Here is a 22314-nt window from a genome sequence, read left to right on the forward strand (position 1 = left end):
CCACAGTATGGTGGTAATAATGGGATAAATGTGGCTGAATGAATAACATAATTGAAGAACCTATAGCTACGTCATAGTCAAACTAATTTTAAAAATTATGCCTATAATTTCACTAGATGTCTACTGTAAGATACTAATTAAGCACACTTATAACATTTACACATCACTTTGTCTAACAGAGATTAGGCGAAATGAATATTTATTATCGTGTTATTACTACTTTGCTCCATAAAAAATAAAAACATTGCCCATTTGTTTCTGCTTTCGCATATATAGGCCCTCAGGAACCAATTACAAAAAGTAATGTTTTCAAGTGACTGAACCAAGAAGTTTTAATAGGACAAAAGGCTTTTGTCTTACCCTTTTATCTCCACATTTTGTTCCAGAAGCAACCAGGCCCAAATCTTTAGAATTGTGATATGAACTAAAAGTTTTGCACTCAGTAGTGACATTCTTCTTTGAAACCTTCTTAAGGTGATTGATCTTTTCTTCTCCAGGTAGAGACGAGTGCTTCCCTCTGCTGCAGTGTATCTTCCCACATTTGACATCTCTGAAGGAAAGGGAGAATATTCTCAGACTTGGGACCAGGAAATAAGGATTTCATAGAGACGAGACCAGCAGTGAAGCAGTTTGGTCACTTTTCTGTAGGCCCAGGCTTATCAGTGGGCTGCCGAAGCATCAAGAGAGGCAGGATGAAAGGTTGGACAGTCACAGTCCTGACTCTGGGAACCGTGAGGTAGAACGATCGTATTTCTTTAGATCTCTGATTGTCACAAATCAACATTAGCTCACGTTTCCAGAAGAATATTTCCTATGAGTCATTTGAGTTAGCGTAATGTTAATCAAGACATTCGAATTTTTTCCTGGCACAGAGCACCCAGTTAATTCTCACAACAAACCTATGTCTTTGCTATTATTATAACACCCATTTGACAGATTGGGCAACAATTGGAAGGAAGGTTAAGGGACAGCCCAGTTTCGCCTAGTATATTTAGGAGCAAAGTCAAACTCGACCTAAGTCTTCTATCGTGTGTTTTCAGTCCATATCCCTCTGTGGCACATAAAAAGAAAAAGCCTTTCTGAGCGTAACAAGTCTGGAAGAATGACACAGCTCATGGTTTTTAAAATCAGATCGTTCACTTCTCCCCTTCCTTCCCGTTTCAAGTTCTACGTTTCTTTCTGGATATGGCTTCACTCGCTTCCTTCTTTCTGCTTCTTTCCACCCCTTCCCACTTTACTTTCCTCCTCCTCCTCCTGTTTGCTCTTTCCTATTTTTTGCAGCTTCTCTTCTTCCCTTTCTTTCCTAGGAATTTTAACTCTTGCCCATCTTTCTTCCTTATATTCCACGACCTCCAGCTCATAACTACAGTACATAAATGCCGGTGCCACTCCCAGGGTTGTGTCCTTGCTGCCTCACTCCCTCTCTTCCTAATCTCAATCAAAAGAGGTTAGCAGCTGTCAGAACAAGAGCGTTCTGGTTCTGATTTCACAAAACCACTCTTAGAAAGCACTTGCTTTTCTTTACGTGGTACTTACTTGTCTTCGCAGGGAATTAATCCGTTTTCCTTATTTTTGCAGTATCCAAATCTATTTCCCTTTTTATTCATCTCATAGCAGAGATCAGAACTGTCTCTCACCTCTAGGATCCAAAGTAGTATGATTAAAGTAACGCAATAAAAACATGAGTGTTATACATCACACAATACCTTATTTTTCTAATCTAATTGAAATGTCAGTATCACGGGGCGGGGAGGCAGAATGGGATAAATAAATCACTTTAAAACTATCCTATTGCAGGGGCGCCTGGGTGGGGCAGTCGGTGGAGCGTCCGACTTCAGCCAGGTCACGATCTCGCGGTCCGTGAGTTCGAGCCCCGCGTCGGGCTCTGGGCTGATGGCTCAGAGCCTGGAGCCTGTTTCCGATTCTGTGCCTCCGTCTCTCTCTGCCCCTCCCCCGTTCATGCTCTGTCTCTCTCTGTCCCAAAAATAAATAAACGTTGAAAAATTAAAAAAAATAAAAAATAAAAAAAAAAGAGCCCAGTTCTCAAAAAAAAAAAAAAAACCAAAAAACTATCCTATTGCATCAGGAAGATATTTTACGGCAGAGTGGGGATATAAAAAAAGTAACAAACATACCTTAACCCACATACCAAGGCAGTTAATTAACATTAATGGTAATATCAACTAATATTTTTTTTTATTTTTTTTTTTAACGTTTATTTATTTTTTTTATTTATTTTTTTTTTCAACGTTTATTTATTTTGGGGACAGAGAGAGACAGAGCATGAACAGGGGAGGGGCAGAGAGAGAGAGGGTAGACACAGAATCCGAAACGGGCTCCAGGCTCCGAGCTGTCAGCACAGAGCCCGACGCGGGGCTCGAACTCACGGACCGTGACATCATGACCTGAGCCGAAGTTGGACGCCCAAGCGACCAAGCCACCCAGGCGCCCCTCAACTAATATTAAAGGTAATACCCAGAGAGATTCTAGGTGATATCTGGGAAGAATGCCACAAACGGCGTTATCTTCAATCTTGCCCATAAATTACAGGATAATAATAGAAATAATGGCTATTATCGTTATCAGCCATTTGTGGTAATCGTCTCTCACCATTATCAAAGAGTTCAGAGCACTGATCATCCCGGGTGGGACATTTCCCCATGAAGCAGTAACCTTTTGCATTCTTGCAAGGAACGCCGTTTACTTGGAATTTGTCCATAGGGCATGCAGAAGAGTGGCCCGTGCACACTTCAGGAAAATCACATTCATCTTTCGCTGGCCTGCACATAGACCCTGATTTTTTCATCTGTTGAAGAAAAACAAAAAAGACTAAATCTTGGGCACATTCAGGTAGCTTGAGGTTAAGTCAGTAGGGGAGGGTTGACCCATTTAATTTATCGGAAAAAAAAAAAAAAGTTTGAAGTTTGGATCGTGACTTTCTTCTCCATTCCACTGAGAATTGTTATCATTTGTAAATGCCTTGGTGCTTAGGTAATTTCAGGAGTGACAGGATGGTTAGGACAGCATTGGGCAGAACCAGAAAGGACATAAAATGGAGAGGTGAGCAAGTGCTCTGCTCATCTTGCTCTAGTACATTCCGTCCCCAGCACACACACACAACCAAGACCCCCTCCTGCCTGTATCTATAATGAGGCATCTCCACTCCCAAGAAATCAGATCTCTCCGTATGAACCAGAAAAGTGCCCTGACTCATTGCTGGAGGAAAGTGCATGAAAATAATCTCTTATTCAGCCATTCAATAGGCACTGAATTGTGATGAGTTCTAGAAAGATTTGAAGATGAAGAAGACATGTTTCCTTCCCTTTGTGAGTTCCGAACATAGTGGGTGAAAAAAGTGTCATTAAACCTTTGGACAGAGTCATTTGGACTTCTGATTACCCTTTCTGGGAATAGATCTCCATGTACTAGTTATTCCCCACTTTTAAATCCCAGTATAGGGGCGCCTGGGTGGCGCAGTCGGTTAGGCGTCCGACTTCAGCCAGGTCACAATCTCGCGGTCTGTGAGTTCGAGCCCCGCGTCAGGCTCTGGGCTGATGGCTCAGAGCCTGGAGCCTGTTTCTGATTCTGTGTCTCCCTCTCTCTGCCCCTCCCCCGTTCATACTCTGTCTCTCTCTGTCCCAAAAATAAATAAACGTTGAAAAAAAAAATTTTAAATCCCAGTATAATCCTTTTCCCTTCTATTTCACTGTTGTTAGAATGACACCCAAGCTGAGGTTAAATAGGTTGGTAATGATTTCGTAAAGGTTGGCCAAGAACAAGAGTAATGTTGAGCATATAAATCTGTTCCTAACAGACCATATGATACCTGCCTCTTCACTCCCCAGACCATAGATCACTGCCAGGGCTTAGACGCCAGAACATCTCAGAAGAAGCTTTACTGGGGCCAAGCAAGCATAACCCTAATCTGGGATTAGTAATGTAACTAGTAATGGACAGACAATTCTGTGGTCCTCTGTATCCTTAATAAACTGAAAACGGAGAACCCAGTCTTAGCAAAGGTCCTTACCTGACAAGATTCACAACATTCTCCTTCGGCACAAGTAAATCCTGGCTTCAACACACATTTGTTTGCATCACAGCAAGGATTGCTGCACTCCTGGCAACAAGCAAAAGTTAAAGATCGGAAATGGGTTGGTAGGCTCCTGTTTAATAAGCTGTGCGTGTATATAACTTATTGTTACTTGTCTTTCGGTTTGAAATGCAAATGCATTAGCCTTGGTTATGACATGTATGTGAAGACGATTCCTTGTAACTGGTCTTTGGGACTTTTACTTTGTTTCCTTCCTGTTTGGCCATTCAGTACTCCACACTCAGTGGATTTTCCCTGGCAGGGTACAAAGCCCAAAGCTTCTGACCTTCCATTTTCCTTTCCACTCTTTGCAAGGAAGGGTCCTGCTACTGCTTTATACTAAAGGTTTAATATGAAATAATAGAACTTCTGAAGACATAATTTAACATTTTTCTCAAGATGCTAAGTATTTCAGGCTGGATTTTGTTGCTGTTGTTAACGCTTCATTAAAAACTCATGGACACTTAGGCCCTGTCTCCTCAAACGAAATTAAAATTGCAAAAGAAGGGGCGCCTGGGTGGCTCAGTTGGTTAAGCGGCCAACTTGGGCTCAGGTCACGATCTCGCGGTCCGTGAGTTCGAGCCCCGCGTCGGGCTCTGTGCTGACAGCTCAGAGCCTGGAGCCTGCTTCAGATTCTGTGTCTCCCTCTCTCTGACCCTCCCCTGTTCATGCTCTGTCTCTCTCTGTCTCAAAAATAAATAAACGTTAAAAAAATTTTTTTAAAAATTGCAAAAGAAATTGTCTGCATCCTGTCATGGACAGCACTTCATATGTTAGAACGAAACTGTAGAACTATTTTAAAGAAGAGGCATGGGCAGACGCATCAATTTCCAAAGTTAAGAGCCTCTTCACATTTAAGGTGAGACATTTGAAAACTCTGGACATGTCACTGTCCCCACTCCGATCGTGCAGTCTCTGGTTCGCCACACAATTAGATTTATTTTGAACTGTAGTATTTGTGTGTATACCACAAATACGGTCTTCAGTCCAGTAGTATCAACGTGACCTTGGTGGTTGTTAGGAATAAAGGATCTCCGCCTCACTTCAGGCCTCCTGAATTAGAATCCACAATTTAACAACATCCCCAGGTGATATACATACACATAACTTGAGAAGTAGCTGTTTAGGATTCATACCTACATGATAAGCTCTCAACCAAAATAGCCTCTATGTTGGAGAAAAGCAGATTAAGAATTACTCTAGGGGCACCTGGGTGGCTCAGTTGGTTAAGCCTCCAACTCTCGCTTTCGGCTCAGGTCACGATCTCAAGGTTCGTAAGTTTGAGCCCCACATCCGGCTGTGAGCTGACGGCACGGAGCCTGCTTGGGATTCTCTGTCTCCGTCTCTCTCTGCCCTTTCCCCACTCGTGCTCTCTCTCTCTCTCAAAATAGATACTTTTTTTAATTAAAAAAAAAAAAAAGAATGACTCAAACATTTGTCTTAAATCTTCTTCTAAGTGTTCCAGAGACCAAGGCTGTAATAAATATGTGGAAGGTTAGAAGGTTTCTGCTCAATTAAGACAGAGTTTTCTAATCACATGAACTGTCCAACTGGGATATAGACAAGCTTCCTAAGGTCCTGAGTAAAACTCAATTGACTGACTGTGGAGAACACATTCTTACTGTGCATGAGATCAGACTTAATGACATCTAGGGGGTTTTCTCACAAGAAGAGCCAATTAATATATAAACCAGGCAAATGTGATACTGTGGGTCTCCAGCAAGATCATTATGCGTAATTCATGACTTGGTAAGATGCCTTGCAATGAGGCTACGCCAATAACTTGTTTCAAAATGAGACAAAAAAACCACATTACTTAACACTTTACAAGAAATATGGTTGATTAAAGGCTACTTACCTGCCTAGGTTCTAGCTGAGCACAAACTTTGTAATTTATTTATTTATTTATTTTTTATTTATTTATTTATTTTTTTTTTAAAGAAGATTTTTTTTTTTTTTCAACGTTTATTTATTTTTGGGACAGAGAGAGACAGAGCATGAACGGGGGAGGGGCAGAGAGAGAGGGAGACACAGAATCGGAAACAGGCTCCAGGCTCTGAGCCATCAGCCCAGAGCCCGACACGGGGCTCGAACTCACGGACTGCGAGATCGTGACCTGGCTGAAGTCGGACGCTTCACCGACGGCGCCACCCAGGCGCCCCACAAACTTTGTAATTTAAATACAACATCATTTGCAAATACCTGAACAGGGCCACAGTCGCACTCTTCTCCTTCGTCCAACTTCTTGTCTCCACAATACGGGTAATCACTTAGCTTATCAGAAAATGGGACATTGAACAGGCACGTCGGATTGTAATCCTTCACGTGTTGAAGGTACCGAATTCTGTTGCATTTACTGAATTTTAGTGCCGGAATGCTAGAGTTTAGATGAGCGAAAAATAAAGATTAATTTTATCCCTGCATACTGGTGGAACAGCTATGAAAGTTTTATGAGGGATTTAGAAAGAATAAATATAAACGATCAACTCTAAAAGTCCATTTACTTCTCTTACTCTTGCCTTAGTGGTATAAGAGAGTAGCAACTGGGCTTTTATAATAGGCAATGTCTATTGAAACAGGCAACGCATGCCATTCTGGTGAAAATACTCTGACTATATCTCCTCCAGAAAGTCCTCCCTGAAGCCCACAGTTTAGACTGAATGGCTTGCTGCCCCATATCACTTTTTGCTTGTGCCTCTTGCCATCATCTACATAATTGTTTATCATTCATGCAAGATTACAAGCTTCTCAAAGCAAGAAATAGATCTTCTTCTTCTTTTCCAATAAGCGTTAGTTTAACTCCGTGTATGGGACAGAGTAGGTCTCTGTAAACATTTGTTGAAACAAAGGATTCATTTGGTAACATCTCACACATCCTAGGAATGCACCATACTTCTGAAAAGTTTAAAGATTCACAAAACTGATATTCACCTCCCTTCTGTCTTCCTCTTGTTTTGACTCCCTTGCCATTATTGACACAATGATTGGGTACAGACATACTTTTTGAGCCTTAAGTGCGTTACTTTGGGATGGTGGGGTTCTGAAAAACACTACTAATTATGTAGATAACGATATAAAATCAGCTGTCAGTTACTTAGTTCTTATTCTGTGCCAGTCACCGTAATTTGGGGCTTTCACTATTTTACTTCATTTAATCAATATATAGAAGCACTGACCATCATCAGCAAACACTTTTCTTATATGCAATGCACTGTGTCCCCTCTGTGAAGGAATTCCAAGGCATGTAAGGTTTAGGACCTGGATGCACATAATTCACAGCATGATGAAGGGATATATATACACACACACACACACACACACACACACACAGGATATACAGTCCTATATTCTGTAACTATTTATAGAGTGTATCTGGGACTTTTCTAGATAGTGTGATGAAATAGTGAACGAAGCAGACAAAACCCTCTGCCTTCATGAAGTTTATAATTTATTGGAAAAATAAAATAATAAGCAAGCTAAATAGCTAAAGCATAGACTATATTAAATAGTGATTAATACTAAGAATGTGGGGGGGGGATGCAAAGAAGAGGGGATAGATAATTCCCGACAGGGTGTTATGAGGAGACAGGATTGAACAATTGGATCAAGTGGCTGGGGGAGGCTTGGCTGAGAATAACATGTGAGTAAAGATTTGAAGGAGGAAATTAGAGTTTATAACAAAGATGATAAAACGAGGCACATTGAGTGTATCCCTCCCCTATGCACCTTAGTGCAATTTACTAATTAATCATTGCATACTTTTGTAGTATGCTCAGATGGAGTTTTAAATTTTCTCTCACTGGGGGCGCCTGGGTGGCGCAGTCGGTGAAGCGTCCGACTTCAGCCAGGTCACGATCTCGCGGTCCGTGAGTTCGAGCCCCGCGTCAGGCTCTGGGCTGATGGCTCAGAGCCTGGAGCCTGTTTCCGATTTTGTTGTCTCCCTCTCTCTCTGCCCCTCCCCCGTTCATGCTCTGTCTCTCTCTGTCCCAAAAATAAATAAACGTTGAAAAAAAAAAATAAAAAAAATTTTCTCTCACTGTATCACTAGGCCAGACACTAACAACTGATAAGATTTAGACCCCAAAGGGAAGCCTATCACGGCTGGTTTTGTAAGAGAATTTACGGAATATATTAGGAAAATTTTCACATAATAACAGTATATCCCTACGATATGGAGATCTAATCAAGAGCCAGTCGCAAAACATCTAAATGTCTTCTCTGCATGGTTTGAGCCTCACCTTCCACCGTGATCCATCACACATCTCTCAAAAGTACAAGTACACGGGTAATCATTATGCTTCATCCCAAGGCTATGCCCCAGCTGATGTGCAATTCTGCTTGCGACTACATTTAGGTCAGGTAAAAGATCCTAAGGCCAAGAAAAGATGTGCATCAGAAATTTCTATAAGATAATGCACTCTAGGACATAGTGTTTTGAAATATTGGTTGAGACCCAGTTTCTAGCTTCTGGTTAAGTAGTACTTATCTGAGAGGCCATGGACTTAGTTATCTCCCTGTCTTGCCCTCCGGTCCTTTAATTATATAATGATGTTGGACAAACGACCTTCTGAGTGTTTCTAACACTAGCATCTTGAAATTCTTTTTTTGTGGCACAGCAATAGTCATTGTTGGATTTCTATAAACTCATTCTTACAAATAGCTAAAAATGATAAGCTAATGTCCTACACAATACAATAAGCATTATTGATTTGCCTTTTATATACTAGATATTCAAAGAGGGTAAAAATAAATATGCGAGGTTCATGTTTTCAAAATACAGTCTTACACCGCACAACAATGTTGTGTGATCCTTGCGGAGGAAGTTTCTGCTACGAAAAAACCCAGAAATTCAGTGATTTGAAATCCCAGGCAGGGTTGATTGTTACCTGTGTTTTAGCTCTATTTCATGTTTTTATCTCTATGTTAATGACTAAAAAATTAATTTCCAGAAGGAGTGGGATATTAGGCTACTGTAAAGGTAAAATTCCTCTAATTTGGCTCTCTCATTGCACTCGTTTGAAATTTAAAATGTGTTCTGGACGAGTTGTAATGCCATAATTGGAGTGGCGACAGCCTGTGTTAGATTAGACGGACTCCACTATGCAGAATTTGTGTTATTAAAATACCGGAGTCAAGGCATAATCATAAAAATATCCATTTAAGAAAGAGATCATGTACTAGGTTTTAATTTCAAGGTCTTAATAAGACTGAAATAAGATTACTTGGACACCATTTACTAGAAGCTTAGTGACTTGGGAAAAATACCAGATAAAATAGATAAGTCAGCAGTTTGAAGGCCTTATTCTTCCTGAAAATGAATTGCAAGGTTGTCTTGCTATGCTATTTTAAATGGCTTATGCACTCCCTTTTCAGCACGGGAACAATTATCACTTGCTAACTCAGCCATCAAGTTTTGTGCACTTTATGTGTCCTTGTAAATAAAGACACATTATATTTAATATGCCAAAAAGCTTTCTTAGTTTTTGTATGTTCATTTGTGTGTGGTGTTCTTTTAAGCTCTGAACAACACTCGTTTACTTTCATTGTTCATCTATAGTTTTTATAAAAGATTATTTTCTGATTTGATCAAAGAAACATAACAGCTTCATCATGACATATCTTGGTGGGAATATATGACAGAATGCATGCGTGTTCTCTTCAGCGGGACACAGAAAATTTACAAAAGTTTAATTCAAACTTTTTGATTAAGCAACATAACATCAATAAAACACAGCCTACCTTAACAACACTGGAGGAATAATAAGGCAGGCATATACCCCCTGGATAAGAAATTCCTTGTGCATTTGTGTAGAGCCACTTCCCACTGGAAACAAGGTGCAAATACACTCTTCAGTCTGAGGTCATAGTTTAACGCAAAGATTGAATTGCTACGAACCCTCACAATGCTAGTACCTTTGCACATAAAAGTGCCTTTTGTTCTAGAGTTCTAGAATTGAGGATGATCTTAGTTGTTATTAAGCTCATTTAAAACCTGTGGTATGTTAGAGGCATTGAAACAGTACAGTCTAAAGTTGAAGTCATAAAAAATGTACTTTCTAAAAACATAATATGGTGAGAGTCCAATTTTCCATGGCTTACTCTATACTCAGCTTTGGATAAAACCACTTAAAAGACCAAACAATTAAGCTAAAAAATGTTTGGAGGGAAAAATACAACACAGTGAGTAGACTCAACACCATGACTAATTAATTAGCTATAGTTGAAAATTTTTAGAAAATTTCAATCAACCATAGAAATTCATAGAGGACTTGATAGCTATAATCAAATATTTTTTTTTTAATTTTTTTTTTTTTAACGTTTATTTATTTTTGAGACAGAGAGAGACAGAGCATGAACAGGGGAGGGGCAGAGAGAGAGGGAGACACAGAATCGGAAACAGGCTCCAGGCTCTGAGCCATCAGCCCAGAGCCTGACGCGGGGCTCGAACTCACGGACCGCGAGATCGTGACCTGGCTGAAGTCGGACGCTTAACCGACTGCGCCACCCAGGCACCCCATATAATCAAATATTTTAAACAGTTGTCACGTGAACTATTCTTGGATTACCTAAAAAGACAGATGTAGTTGTGTATGTTAAGGGAATCCAGACCTGATATGCTTTCAAGAACATTTAGAGTTAAACCACTTTAAATACAGTGATCATGAGCTGGAGGACCACACTTGGAATTTAATTAAGAAGGTTCAAATACAAGGAAGGTGGTCAGGCTAGATGACCACCTTTAATCTTTAACTTTTTTGACCAAGAAGATCAAAAAAGAAATATGCTCTATTTCTTTCTTTGCTTTAGAAATGTTGCACATTTTAGTCTCAGTGTTTGGCTACACATCTTGGAAGAACTTAGAATTCTGGTCTTGCTAGACTCTGGAGATCTTGGAAGAACACCACCTATGGAAATAAAGCATCAGAGCGAGCACGGTCTGATTTTGCTCAAGGTCACTTAAGAACAAAAGTCACACCATGATAATGCCATATATATTGTCTCATCCCTTCTGGTTCTCTGTGAACATAGGCAAAAAGACGTCCAAGAAGCTCAACACATAAGAAGTCTCAAATATGATGTCCGGTTAAACATTCAGTAGCACTTTTCTCATCTCCGTATTTGCAGACGTACTATTGGTGTAAGAAGCTATTGCTCAGGATAAGAGACATTGAGGAAAGCAAAGTTTTCCGTTTACAGCCATGTAAATATTTCTAGACTAATTTATTATTTTAAAACACAGGCCCAAGAAATAGGCAAAGAGATTAATCTTGCCCACAACAAAGGTCATGGTGATATTTTACTTTAACCTCTGTAATTTTAGGGCAAACTGGTGCATGAATATCTGAGTCCAAGTCCGGTACAACTATGACCCCCTGCAGATGTGTGCTGGGGGCCATTCCAGATATAAAAATCAGAAATGATATTATTTTGGAGGTGCATTACACTCTCATCAATCTGCCAAAGAGCTGGACTCCAACTATAGGCTTTGGAAGGTTCACTGTTCTGAGTTCAAACTGAAAGTTAACACTTATGTGATGGCGGGAAGCACATTTGTAGGCCATCCACAGACCTTAGGAGAAGCACTGCTATTATAGGAAAATGACGTGGGTCAGGTGGGTACCATGGTTATATACATAGTAGCCTTAAGGGCACCAGAAGAATTGCCGAAAGATTCCATTGCTCCAAAGGTGTGTTTTCATAATTTAATTAGGATAACAGGACTATGGTTAACACAAGGTGAAGATCAGTTCGGCTCCACAATTATTTATCATTTTCTTATAGGCTGAGTAGTGTGATAGGTATTTTGAATTACAAAAACATGATAAAAATGCCCCCCACCCCGCTTTAAAGAATGATGTAATACTGTACGTAAATCCCAACCTTTACTTAGGAATACTAACGCTGTGATAGATTAGTTATTTGTCATCTTTAACAGCAGAAGAGATGCTCTTGAGAGGCCAGTCACTGGATAGGGACACTCTGTTGAGGGAAAATATCCAGGGAATGAGGATATTCCTTTCCACCAGAAAGGTTGGTTTTGGTGGCGCATTGGAATGGCATAACATGGAAGGAGTTAGTGTTGGATGTTGATAAGTGAATCAATTATAAAAGTACATTGCTTACCTAATGACATTTTCAACCCTGCCCAGAATTGGAAATATATCATATGTTTACTTTCTAGTATTAACCAATACTAGAAAGAAAGAATATGAAAAATTCACTTAGAAATTTTACGTATGGCTAGACATAACATTTTGTCACTGTGTACTATGCAAAAGTCAATTGTTTTAAAAAGTATTTGGTTGCTGTTCATTTGTTTTATTTTCTTTTTTTTATAATCCACCTAAGTTATGCAGGAAAATAGAGAACTTACATACCTGAGTAACAGAACGTGATCAAAATTATTCCTCTTTTTAAGGAATATTTCTTGCCAACTTGAAAAACGCAATAAGGTATTTTCCATATTTGAATCTATGTCTATTTTATCTCCATTTGTCCACATTTCAAGGCCAACCAATGTCACATGAATGTCCATGGTTTTATAAATCTGTTCAAAGGGGAAGTAAGTTTTCACAGAGTCAAGTTACAGAAGGATCCTTCATCGTTACTATATTCCTTTATATTAAAATAAATACTTTTAACATGTGAGGTACAGGGGTGCCTGGGTGGCTCAGTCAGTTGAGTGTCCGACTTCGGCTCAGGTCATGATCTCGCGGTTTGTGGGTTTGAACCCCGAGTCGGGCTCTGTGCTGACAGCTCAGAGCCTGGAGCCTGCTTCGGAATCTTGGTCTCCCTCTCTCTTTCTGCCCCTCCCCACTCATGCTCTGTTTCTGTCTTTCTCAAAAATAAATAAACATTTTATAAAACAAAACAAAACAAAATATGTGAGGTACATCAACAAAAAGCACAGGCCTTATTTTACAAATGGTTATATTGAAACACAATGTAGAGTAAATTGGCCAGAATCCTGGGTGAATTACCATGACCAACAAAGACACTTGACTAAAAAATCATATTCCCTTGGCACCTCTGGGTGGCTCAGTTGGTTGAGCGTCTGACTTCGGCGCAGGTCTGTGAGTTTGAGCCCCACATCGTGCTCTGTGCTAACAGCTCAGAGCCTGGAGCCTGCTTCAGATTCTGTGTCTCCCTCTCTCTCTCTGCCCCTCTCCCACTTGCACACACTCTCTCTCTCTCAAAAGATAAACATTAAAAACAAGAAATAAATCAGATTCCCTTTGAGCTGTCATAAACTTTACAGACACTGGGCTCAAGATGTGCCTAGAATAAATAATTTATTAAGGCTCTGAGATTATAACTGACTTACGTGAATTCACTAACAGTGACACACAGAGGACTAAATGTACCTTATTTATCTCTCCATTTAAGTCATTAGTTGGTTCTACGGCAGATTAGAAGGTTGATATTGATTTTCAAAGACCAATAGCTTAGCTGCCATATTTTGTTTGATTTTTGGAACTACTTTGTAGTCTGAGAAATCTTACTGGAGATTGCTCAAAACAGGCACAAATAGCTGTAGCCCATAAGCCTTCTCACCCCTATTCCCATTTGCTTTTGTAAACTCTAAGCTGGCAGATAGTTTGATGTCATCACAAAAGAAGATAAAGTTTAAGTACACATTATGAGGATTTTGAGACAAAAACTGTATATAGCAGCCAATACAAAGTAGATTGAAAGAAAGAATGAATAAGAAACTGAATGGAGAGCTCACAGAACTAGTAGAGGATGCAATTGTTACTATGAAGCGTATCCATATTCATGGATAAAGAAGATATGGTATATAACGGAGTGTTACTCAGCCATCAAAAAGAATGAAGTCTTGCCATTTGCAATGATGTGGATGGAGTTAGAGTGCATTATGCTAAGTGAAGTAAGTCGGTCAGAGAAAGACAAATACAATGATTTAACTCCTATAGAATTTAAGAAACAAAACAGGTGAACACTGGGGAAAGGAAAAAAGACAGAGAGGCAAACCATAAGAGACTCTTAATTACGTAAGAGATTAATGTTATCATTTTATGTTTTTTTATGATTTTAATTAGCATTCCTTTTCTTCCACTCAAAGAAATCTCTTTAGCATTTTTTATAAGGCAGGTCTGGTGGTAATGAGCTCTCTTCCTCAGCTTTTGTTTGTTCAAGAAAGTTTTTATCTCTCCATTACTGAAGGACAGCTTTACCAGTCATAGTATTTTTAGTTGACAGTTATTTTGATATTACATTCTCTCTTGGCTTAAAAAGTTTCTGTTGAGGGGCGCCTGGGTGGCGCAGTCGGTTAAGCGTCCGACTTCAGCCAGGTCACGATCTCGCAGTCCGTGAGTTCGAGCCCCACGTCGGGCTCTGGGCTGATGGCTCAGAGCCTGGAGCCTGTTTCCAATTCTGTGTCTCCCTCTCTCTCTGCCCTTCCCCCATTCATGCTGTGTCTCTCTCTGTCCCAAAAATAAATAAACGTTGAAAAAAAAAAATTAAAAAAAAAAAAAGTTTCTGTTGATAAATCTCATTTGTAATGGTAAGTATATAGTCATTGTTAGATTCTGCAATTTGGTAATAGTGGTATATAATTCACGACTCTAGTTTAAAAGCTAAAAAAAATGAACATAGCAAAAAAAAAACCCATAAGTACAATGTGCACAATGCTATTTGTTACAAAATATTTAAAAACCATCTAAATTATAACAGCAGTAATCTAACATGTAAGGAGGAAAAGGAGAAGTGCAAAGTATATGAATTCTAAGTTGTTATCAGGTTAAATCAGGATGTGATAAGTTTGATATCTTATGTAAACCTCATGATAACCTCAAGGGAAATTTTTCTGGCAATTATACAAAGGAATACAATAAAGAAGTCAAAGTGTACTGATACTAAAGATATCAAAACACAAAAAAAGACAGTAGGATAAGAAATAGGGAAAAATGGATCTACAAAACAACCAGAAAACAATAAACAAAGTGGCAATACCAGGTTCTTACCTATCAATAATTACTCTAAATGTAAACAAATTAAATTCTTCAATCTGAAAGACATAGGGTGGATGAATGGATAAAAAAGCAAAATACAACAATATACAGCATACAAGACACATTGGCCCTACAGACACACATAGACTAAGAGAGAAGGAATGGAAAAAGACATTTCAAGCAAATGGTAACTAGAAGGAGAAAGAAAGAAAGAAAGAAGAAAGAAAGAAAGAAAGAAAGAAAGAAAGAAAGAAAGAAAAAAAAAAAAGAAAGAAAGAAAGAAAGAAAGAAAGAAAGAAAGAAAGAAAGAAAGGAAAAGACAAGTAGTGGTAGCTATATTTATATCAAACAAAGTAGATTTTTTTTTTTATAATATATGAAATTTATTGTCCAAATTGGTTTCCATAAAACACCCAGTGCTCATCCCAAAAGGTGCCCTCCTCAATACCCATCACCCACCCTCTCCTCCCTCCCACCCCCCATCAACCCTCAGTTTGTTCTCAGTTTTTAATAGTCTCTTATGCTTTGGCTCTCTCCCACTCTAACCTCTTTTTTTTTTTTTTTTTTCCTTTTTTCCTCCCCCTCCCCAATGGGTTCCTGTTACGTTTCTCAGGATCCACATAAGAGTGAAACCATATGGTATCTGTCTTTCTCTGTATGGCTTATTTCACTTAGCATCACACTCTCCAGTTCCATCCACGTTGCTACAAAAGGCCATATTTCATTTTTTCTCATTGCCACGTAGTATTCCATTGTGTATATAAACCACAATTTCTTTATCCATTCATCAGTTGATGGACATTTAGGCTCTTTCCATAATTTGGCTATTGTTGAGAGTGCTGCTATGAACATTGGGGTACAAGTGCCCCTATGCATCAGTACTCCTGTATCCCTTGGATAAATTCCCAGCAGTGCTATTGCTGGGTCATAGGGTAGGTCTATTTTTAATTTTCTGAGGAACCTCCACACTGTTTTCCAGAGCGGCTGCACCAATTTGCATTCCCACCAACAGTGCAAGAGGGTTCCCGTTTCTCCACATCCTCGCCAGCATCTATAGTCTCCTGATTTGTTCATTTTGGCCACTCTGACTGGCGTGAGGTGATACCTGAGTGTGGTTTTGATTTGTATTTCCCTGATAAGGAGCGACGCTGAACATCTTTTCATGTGCCTGTTGGCCATCCGGATGTCTTCTTTAGAGAAGTGTCTATTCATGTTTTCTGCCCATTTCTTCACTGGGTTATTTGTTTTTCGGGTGTGGAGTTTGGTGAGCTCTTTATAGATTCTGGATACTAGCCCTTTGTCCGATATGTCATTTGCAAATATCTTTTCCCATTCTGTTGGTTGCCTTTTAGTTTTGTTGGTTGTTTCCTTTGCTGTGCAGAAGCTTTTTATCTTCATAAGGTCCCAGTAATTCACTTTTGCTTTTAATTCCCTTGCCTTTGGGGATGTGTCGAGTAAGAGATTGCTACGGCTGAGGTCAGAGAGGTCTTTTCCTGCTTTCTCCTCTAAGGTTTTGATGGTTTCCTGTCTCACATTCAGGTCCTTTATCCATTTTGAGTTTATTTTTGTGAATGGTGTGAGAAAGTGGTCTAGTTTCAACCTTCTGCATGTTGCTGTCCAGTTCTCCCAGCACCATTTGTTAAAGAGGCTGTCTTTTTTCCATTGGATGTTTTTTCCTGCTTTGTCAAAGATGAGTTGACCATACGTTTGTGGGTCTAGTTCTGGGGTTTCTATTCTATTCCATTGGTCTATGTGTCTGTTTTTGTGCCAATACCATGCTGTCTTGATGATGACAGCTTTGTAGTAGAGGCTAAAGTCTGGGATTGTGATGCCTCCTGCTTTGGTCTTCTTCTTCAAAATTCCTTTGGCTATTCGGGGCCTTTTGTGGTTCCATATGAATTTTAGGATTGCTTGTTCTAGTTTCGAGAAGAATGCTCGTGCAATTTTGATTGGGATTGCATTGAATGTGTAGATAGCTTTGGGTAGTATTGACATTTTGACAATATTTATTTTTCCAATCCATGAGCAGGGAATGTCTTTCCATTTCTTTAAATCTTCTTCAATTTCCTTCGTAAGCTTTCTATAGTTTTCAGCATACAGATCCTTTACATCTTTGGTTAGATTTATTCCTAGGTATTTTATGCTTCTTGGTGCAATTGTGAATGGGATCAGTTTCTTTATTTGTCTTTCTGTTGCTTCATTGTTAGTGTATAAGAATGCAACTGATTTCTGTACATTGATTTTGTATCCTGCAACTTTGCTGAATTCATGTATCAATTCTAGCAGACTTTTGGTGGAGTCTATCGGATTTTCCATGTATAATATCATGTCATCTGCAAAGAGCGAAAGCTTGACTTCATCTTTGCCAATTTTAATGCCTTTGATTTCCTTTTGTTGTCTGATTGCTGATGCTAGAACTTCCAGCACTATGTTAAACAACAGCGGTGAGAGTGGGCATCCCTGTCGTGTTCCTGATCTCAGGGAAAAAGCTCTCAGTTTTTCCCCGTTGAGGATGATGTTAGCTGTGGGCTTTTCATAAACGGCTTTTATGATCTTTAAGTATGTTCCTTCTATCCCGACTTTCTCAAGGGTTTTTATTAAGAAAGGGTGCTGGATTTTGTCAAAGGCCTTTTCTGCATCGATTGACAGGATCATATGGTTCTTCTCTTTTTTTTTGTTAATGTGATGTATCACGTTGATTGATTTGCGAATGTTGAACCAGCCCTGCATCCCAGGAATGAATCCCACTTGATCATGGTGAATAATTCTTTTTATATGCCGTTGAATTCGATTTGCCAGTATCTTATTGAGAATTTTTGCATCCGTATTCATCAGGGATATTGGCCGGTAGTTCTCTTTTTTTACTGGGTCTCTATCTGGTTTAGGAATCAAAGTAATACTGGCTTCATAGAATGAGTCTGGAAGTTTTCCTTCCCTTTCTATTTCTTGGAATAGCTTGAGAAGGATAGGTATTATCTCTGCTTTAAACGTCTGGTAGAACTCCCCTGGGAAGCCATCTGGTCCTGGACTCTTATTTGTTGGGAGATTTTTAATAACCGATTCAATTTCTTCACTGGTTATGGGTCTGTTCAAGCTTTCTATTTCCTCCTGGTTGAGTTTTGGAAGAGTGTGGGTGTTCAGGAATTTGTCCATTTCTTCCAGGTTGTCCAATTTGTTGGCATATAATTTTTCATAGTATTCCCTGATAATTGTTTGTATCTCTGAGGGATTGGTTGTAATAATTCCATTTTCATTCATGATTTTATCTATTTGGGTCATCTCCCTTTTCTTTTTGAGAAGCCTGGCTAGAGGTTTGTCAATTTTGTTTATTTTTTCAAAAAACCAACTCTTGGTTTCGTTGATCTGCTCTACAGTTTTTTTAGACTCTATATTGTTTATTTCTGCTCTGATCTTTATTATTTCTCTTCTTCTGCTGGGTTTAGGCTGCCTTTGCTGTTCTGCTTCCATTTCCTTTAGGTGTGCTGTTAGATTTTGTATTTGGGATTTTTCTTGTTTCTTGAGATAGGCCTGGATTGCAATGTATTTTCCTCTCAGGACTGCCTTCGCTGCGTCCCAAAGCATTTGGATTGTTGTATTTTCATTTTCGTTTGTTTCCATATATTTTTTTATTTCTTCTCTAATTGCCTGGTTGACCCACTCATTCGTTAGTAGGGTGTTCTTTAACCTCCATGCTTTTGGAGGTTTTCCAGACTTTTTTCTGTGGTTGATTTCAAGCTTCATAGCATTGTGGTCTGAAAGTATGCATGGTATAATTTCAATTCTGGTAAACTTATGAAGGGCTGTTTTGTGACCCAGTATATGATCTATCTTGGAGAATGTTCCATGTGCACTCGAGAAGAAAGTATATTCTGTTGCTTTGGGATGCAGAGTTCTAAATATATCTGTCAAGTCCATCTGATCCAATGTCTCATTCAGGGCCCTTGTTTCTTTATTGACCATGTGTCTAGATGATCTATCCATTTCTGTAAGTGGGGTGTTAAAGTCCCCTGCAATTACCACATTCTTATCAATAAGGTTGCTTATGTTTATGAGTAGTTGTTTTATATATTTGGGGGCTCCGGTATTCGGCGCATAGACATTTATAATTGTTAGCTCTTCCTGATGGATAGACCCTGTAACTATTATATAATGTCCTTCTTCATCTCTTGTTACAGCCTTTAATTTAAAGTCTAGTTTGTCTGATATAAGTATGGCTACTCCAGCTTTCTTTTGGCTTCCAGTAGCATGATAAATAGTTCTCCATCCCCTCACTCTCAATCTAAAGGTGTCCTCAGGTCTAAAATGAGTCTCTTGTAGACAGCAAATAGATGGGTCTTGTTTTTTTATCCATTCTGATACCCTATGTCTTTTGGTTGGCGCATTTAATCCATTTACATTCAGTGTTATTATAGAAAGATACGGGTTTAGAGTCATTGTGATGTCTGTATGTTTTATGCTTGTAGTGATGTCTCTGGTATTTTGTCTCACAGGGTCCCCCTTAGGATCTCTTGTAGGGCTGGTTTAGTGGTGACAAATTCCTTCAGTTTTTGTTTGTTTGGGAAGACCTTTATCTCTCCTTCTATTCTAAATGACAGACTTGCTGGATAAAGGATTCTCGGCTGCATATGTTTTCTGTCTAGCACACTGAAAATCTCGTGCCAATTCTTTCTGGCCTGCCAAGTTTCAAAAGAGAGATCAGTCACGAGTCTTATAGGTCTCCCTTTATATGTGGGGGCACGTTTACCCCTTGCTGCTTTCAGAATTTTCTCTTTATCCTTGTATTTTGCCAGTTTCACTATGATATGTCGTGCAGAAGATCGATTCAGGTTCCATCTGAAGGGAGTTCTCTGTGCCTCTTGGATTTCAATGCCTTTTTCCTTCCCCAGTTCAGGGAAGTTCTCAGCTATTATTTCTTCAAGTACCCCTTCAGCACCTTTCCCTCTCTCTTCCTCCTCTGGGATACCAATTATGCGTATATTATTTCTTTTTAGTGTATCACTTAGTTCTCTAATTTTCCCCTCATACTCCTGGATTTTTTTTATCTCTCTTTCTCTCAGCTTCCTCTTTTTCCATAACTTTATCTTCTAGTTCACCTATTCTCTCCTCTGCCTCTTCAATCCGAGCTGTGGTGGTCTCCATTTTGTTTTGCATGTCATTTAAAGCGTTTTTCAGCTCCTCATGACTGTTCCTTAGTCCCTTGATCTCTGTAGCAAGGGATTCTCTGCTGTCCTGTATACTGTTTTCAAGCCCGGCGATTAATTTTATGACTATTATTCTAAATTCACTTTCTGTTATATTATTTAAATCCTTTTTGATCAGCTCATTAGCTGTTGTTATTTCCTGGAGATTCTTCTGAGGGGAATTCTTCCGCTTGGTCATTTTGGATAGTCCCTGGCGTGGTGAGGACCTGCAGGGCACTTCCCCTGTGCTGTGGTGTATAACTGGAGTTGGTGGGCGGGGCCACACTCCGACCTGATGTCTGCCCCCAGCCCACTGCTGGGGCCACAGTCAGACTGGTGTGTGCCTTCTCTTCCCCTCTCCTAGGGGCGGGATTCACTGTGGGGTGGCGTGGCCCGTCTGGGCTACTTGCACACTGCCAGGCTTGTGATGCTGGGGATCTGGCGTATTAGCTGGGGTGGGTAGGCAAGGTGCACAGGGGCAGGAGGGGCAGGCTTAGGTCGCTTCTCCTTAGGTGATCCACTTCAGGAGGGGCCCCTCTTCCGTGGGCCTCTCGTCTGCGCTTGGCTCCGGCGACTCCGTTCTGCTAATCCTCTGGCGGTTTTCTGGGTTATTTAGGCAGGTGTAGGTGGAATCTAAGTGATCAGCAGGACGCGCGGTGAGCCCAGCGTCCTCCTACGCCGCCATCTTCCTGGAATCTCCAAAGTAGATTTTAAACTAAGGGCATTAGTCAATGATAAAGTGGTCAATATATCAAAAAGATATAACTATATAACTATATATATATATATATATATATAACTATGTATATATAACTATATATAACTATGTATACATAACTATATATAACTATGTATATATAACTATATATAACTATATATATATATATAGTTATATATATATATAGTTTTATATATATATATATATATATATATATATATATATACCCAATACTGGAAAACCTAAATATATGGAGTGCCTGGGTGGCTCATTTGGTCAAGTGTCCGACTCCTGATTTTGGCTCAGGTCATGATCTCATGGTTCTTGAGATTGAGCCCTATATTGGGCTTTTTGGTGATGGCATAGAGCCTGCTTGGAATTCTCTTTCTCCCTCTGTCTCTCTGCTCCTCTTCAGCTGTGTGCACATTCTCTCTCTCTCTCTCTCTCTCTCTCTCAAAATAAACATTAAAAAAAACTTGAAAAAAAGAAAACAAATATACAAAGAAAAACCAGCAGAAATAAAAGGAGAAATAAACAGTAAAGCAATTATAGTTGGGCCTTTAATACCCCACACTGAACAATGGATAGATCAGACAGAGAATCAATAAGTCAACAGTGAATTTGAACAATGCTTTAGCCCTAATGGACCTAACAGACATATATAGAACATTCTATCCAACAACAGAATACATATTCTTCTTATATGCACACAGAATATTTTTGTGATAGACTATATATTAGGTTTTAAAACAAGTCTTAGCGAGTTCAAGAAGACAGAAATCATACCAAGTATCTTTTCTGAACATAAAGGTATGGAACTAGAAACCAATAACAAGAGGAAAACTGGAAATTCATGAATACATGAAAATTAAGCACACTCTCCTACACAATCAATGGATCAAAGGAGAAACTAAAGGGGAAACAAGAATTTCTTGAGAGAAATGAAAATGGAAACACAACATGAAAAACTTATAGGATGCATCAAAAGCAGCTCTAAGAGAAAAGAAAGTTCATAGCCATAAATGCCTACATTAAGAGGTAAGAAAGATCTCAGATAAACAACCTAACTCTACACACTGAGGAACTATACATATTTAAAAAACACCAAACCAAAACAACAACGATAAAAACTGAGCCCAAACTTAGCTGAAGAAAGGAAATGATAAACATTATAGGAAAAATAAATGAAGTAGAGAACAGAAAACATTGGAAAAGATTAACCAAACTAAGAGTCAGTTTTTTAAAAAGATGAAGAAAATGGACAAACCCTAGCTAGACTAAGCAAAACATAAAGGACTTAAACCAGCAAAATTATAAATGAAAAAGGGGGCGTTACAACTGATATCACAGAAA

The 22314-nt window shown here is 39.2% G+C and overlaps 1 protein-coding gene across 2 annotated transcripts in view; it reads right to left on the reverse strand.

The window, feature by feature from the left end:
- ADAM7 (ADAM metallopeptidase domain 7) overlaps positions 1 to 22314 on the reverse strand; it is a 70179-nt gene that overhangs the window by 14063 nt on the left and 33802 nt on the right. For both annotated transcript variants that reach the window (XM_045456846.1, XM_045456835.1), the window contains exons 9-16: positions 12469 to 12638; positions 9830 to 9914; positions 8329 to 8459; positions 6293 to 6467; positions 4028 to 4117; positions 2611 to 2806; positions 1537 to 1639; positions 361 to 550 (exon numbers count right to left, since the gene is read on the reverse strand). In XM_045456846.1, the coding sequence (XP_045312802.1) occupies positions 361 to 550; positions 1537 to 1639; positions 2611 to 2806; positions 4028 to 4117; positions 6293 to 6467; positions 8329 to 8459; positions 9830 to 9914; positions 12469 to 12638 (1140 nt within the window). The remainder of the gene's footprint in view (positions 1 to 360; positions 551 to 1536; positions 1640 to 2610; positions 2807 to 4027; positions 4118 to 6292; positions 6468 to 8328; positions 8460 to 9829; positions 9915 to 12468; positions 12639 to 22314) is intronic.

This window comes from Leopardus geoffroyi, chromosome B1, assembly GCF_018350155.1.
Source record: "Leopardus geoffroyi isolate Oge1 chromosome B1, O.geoffroyi_Oge1_pat1.0, whole genome shotgun sequence".
Taxonomy (NCBI): Eukaryota; Metazoa; Chordata; class Mammalia; order Carnivora; family Felidae; genus Leopardus; species Leopardus geoffroyi.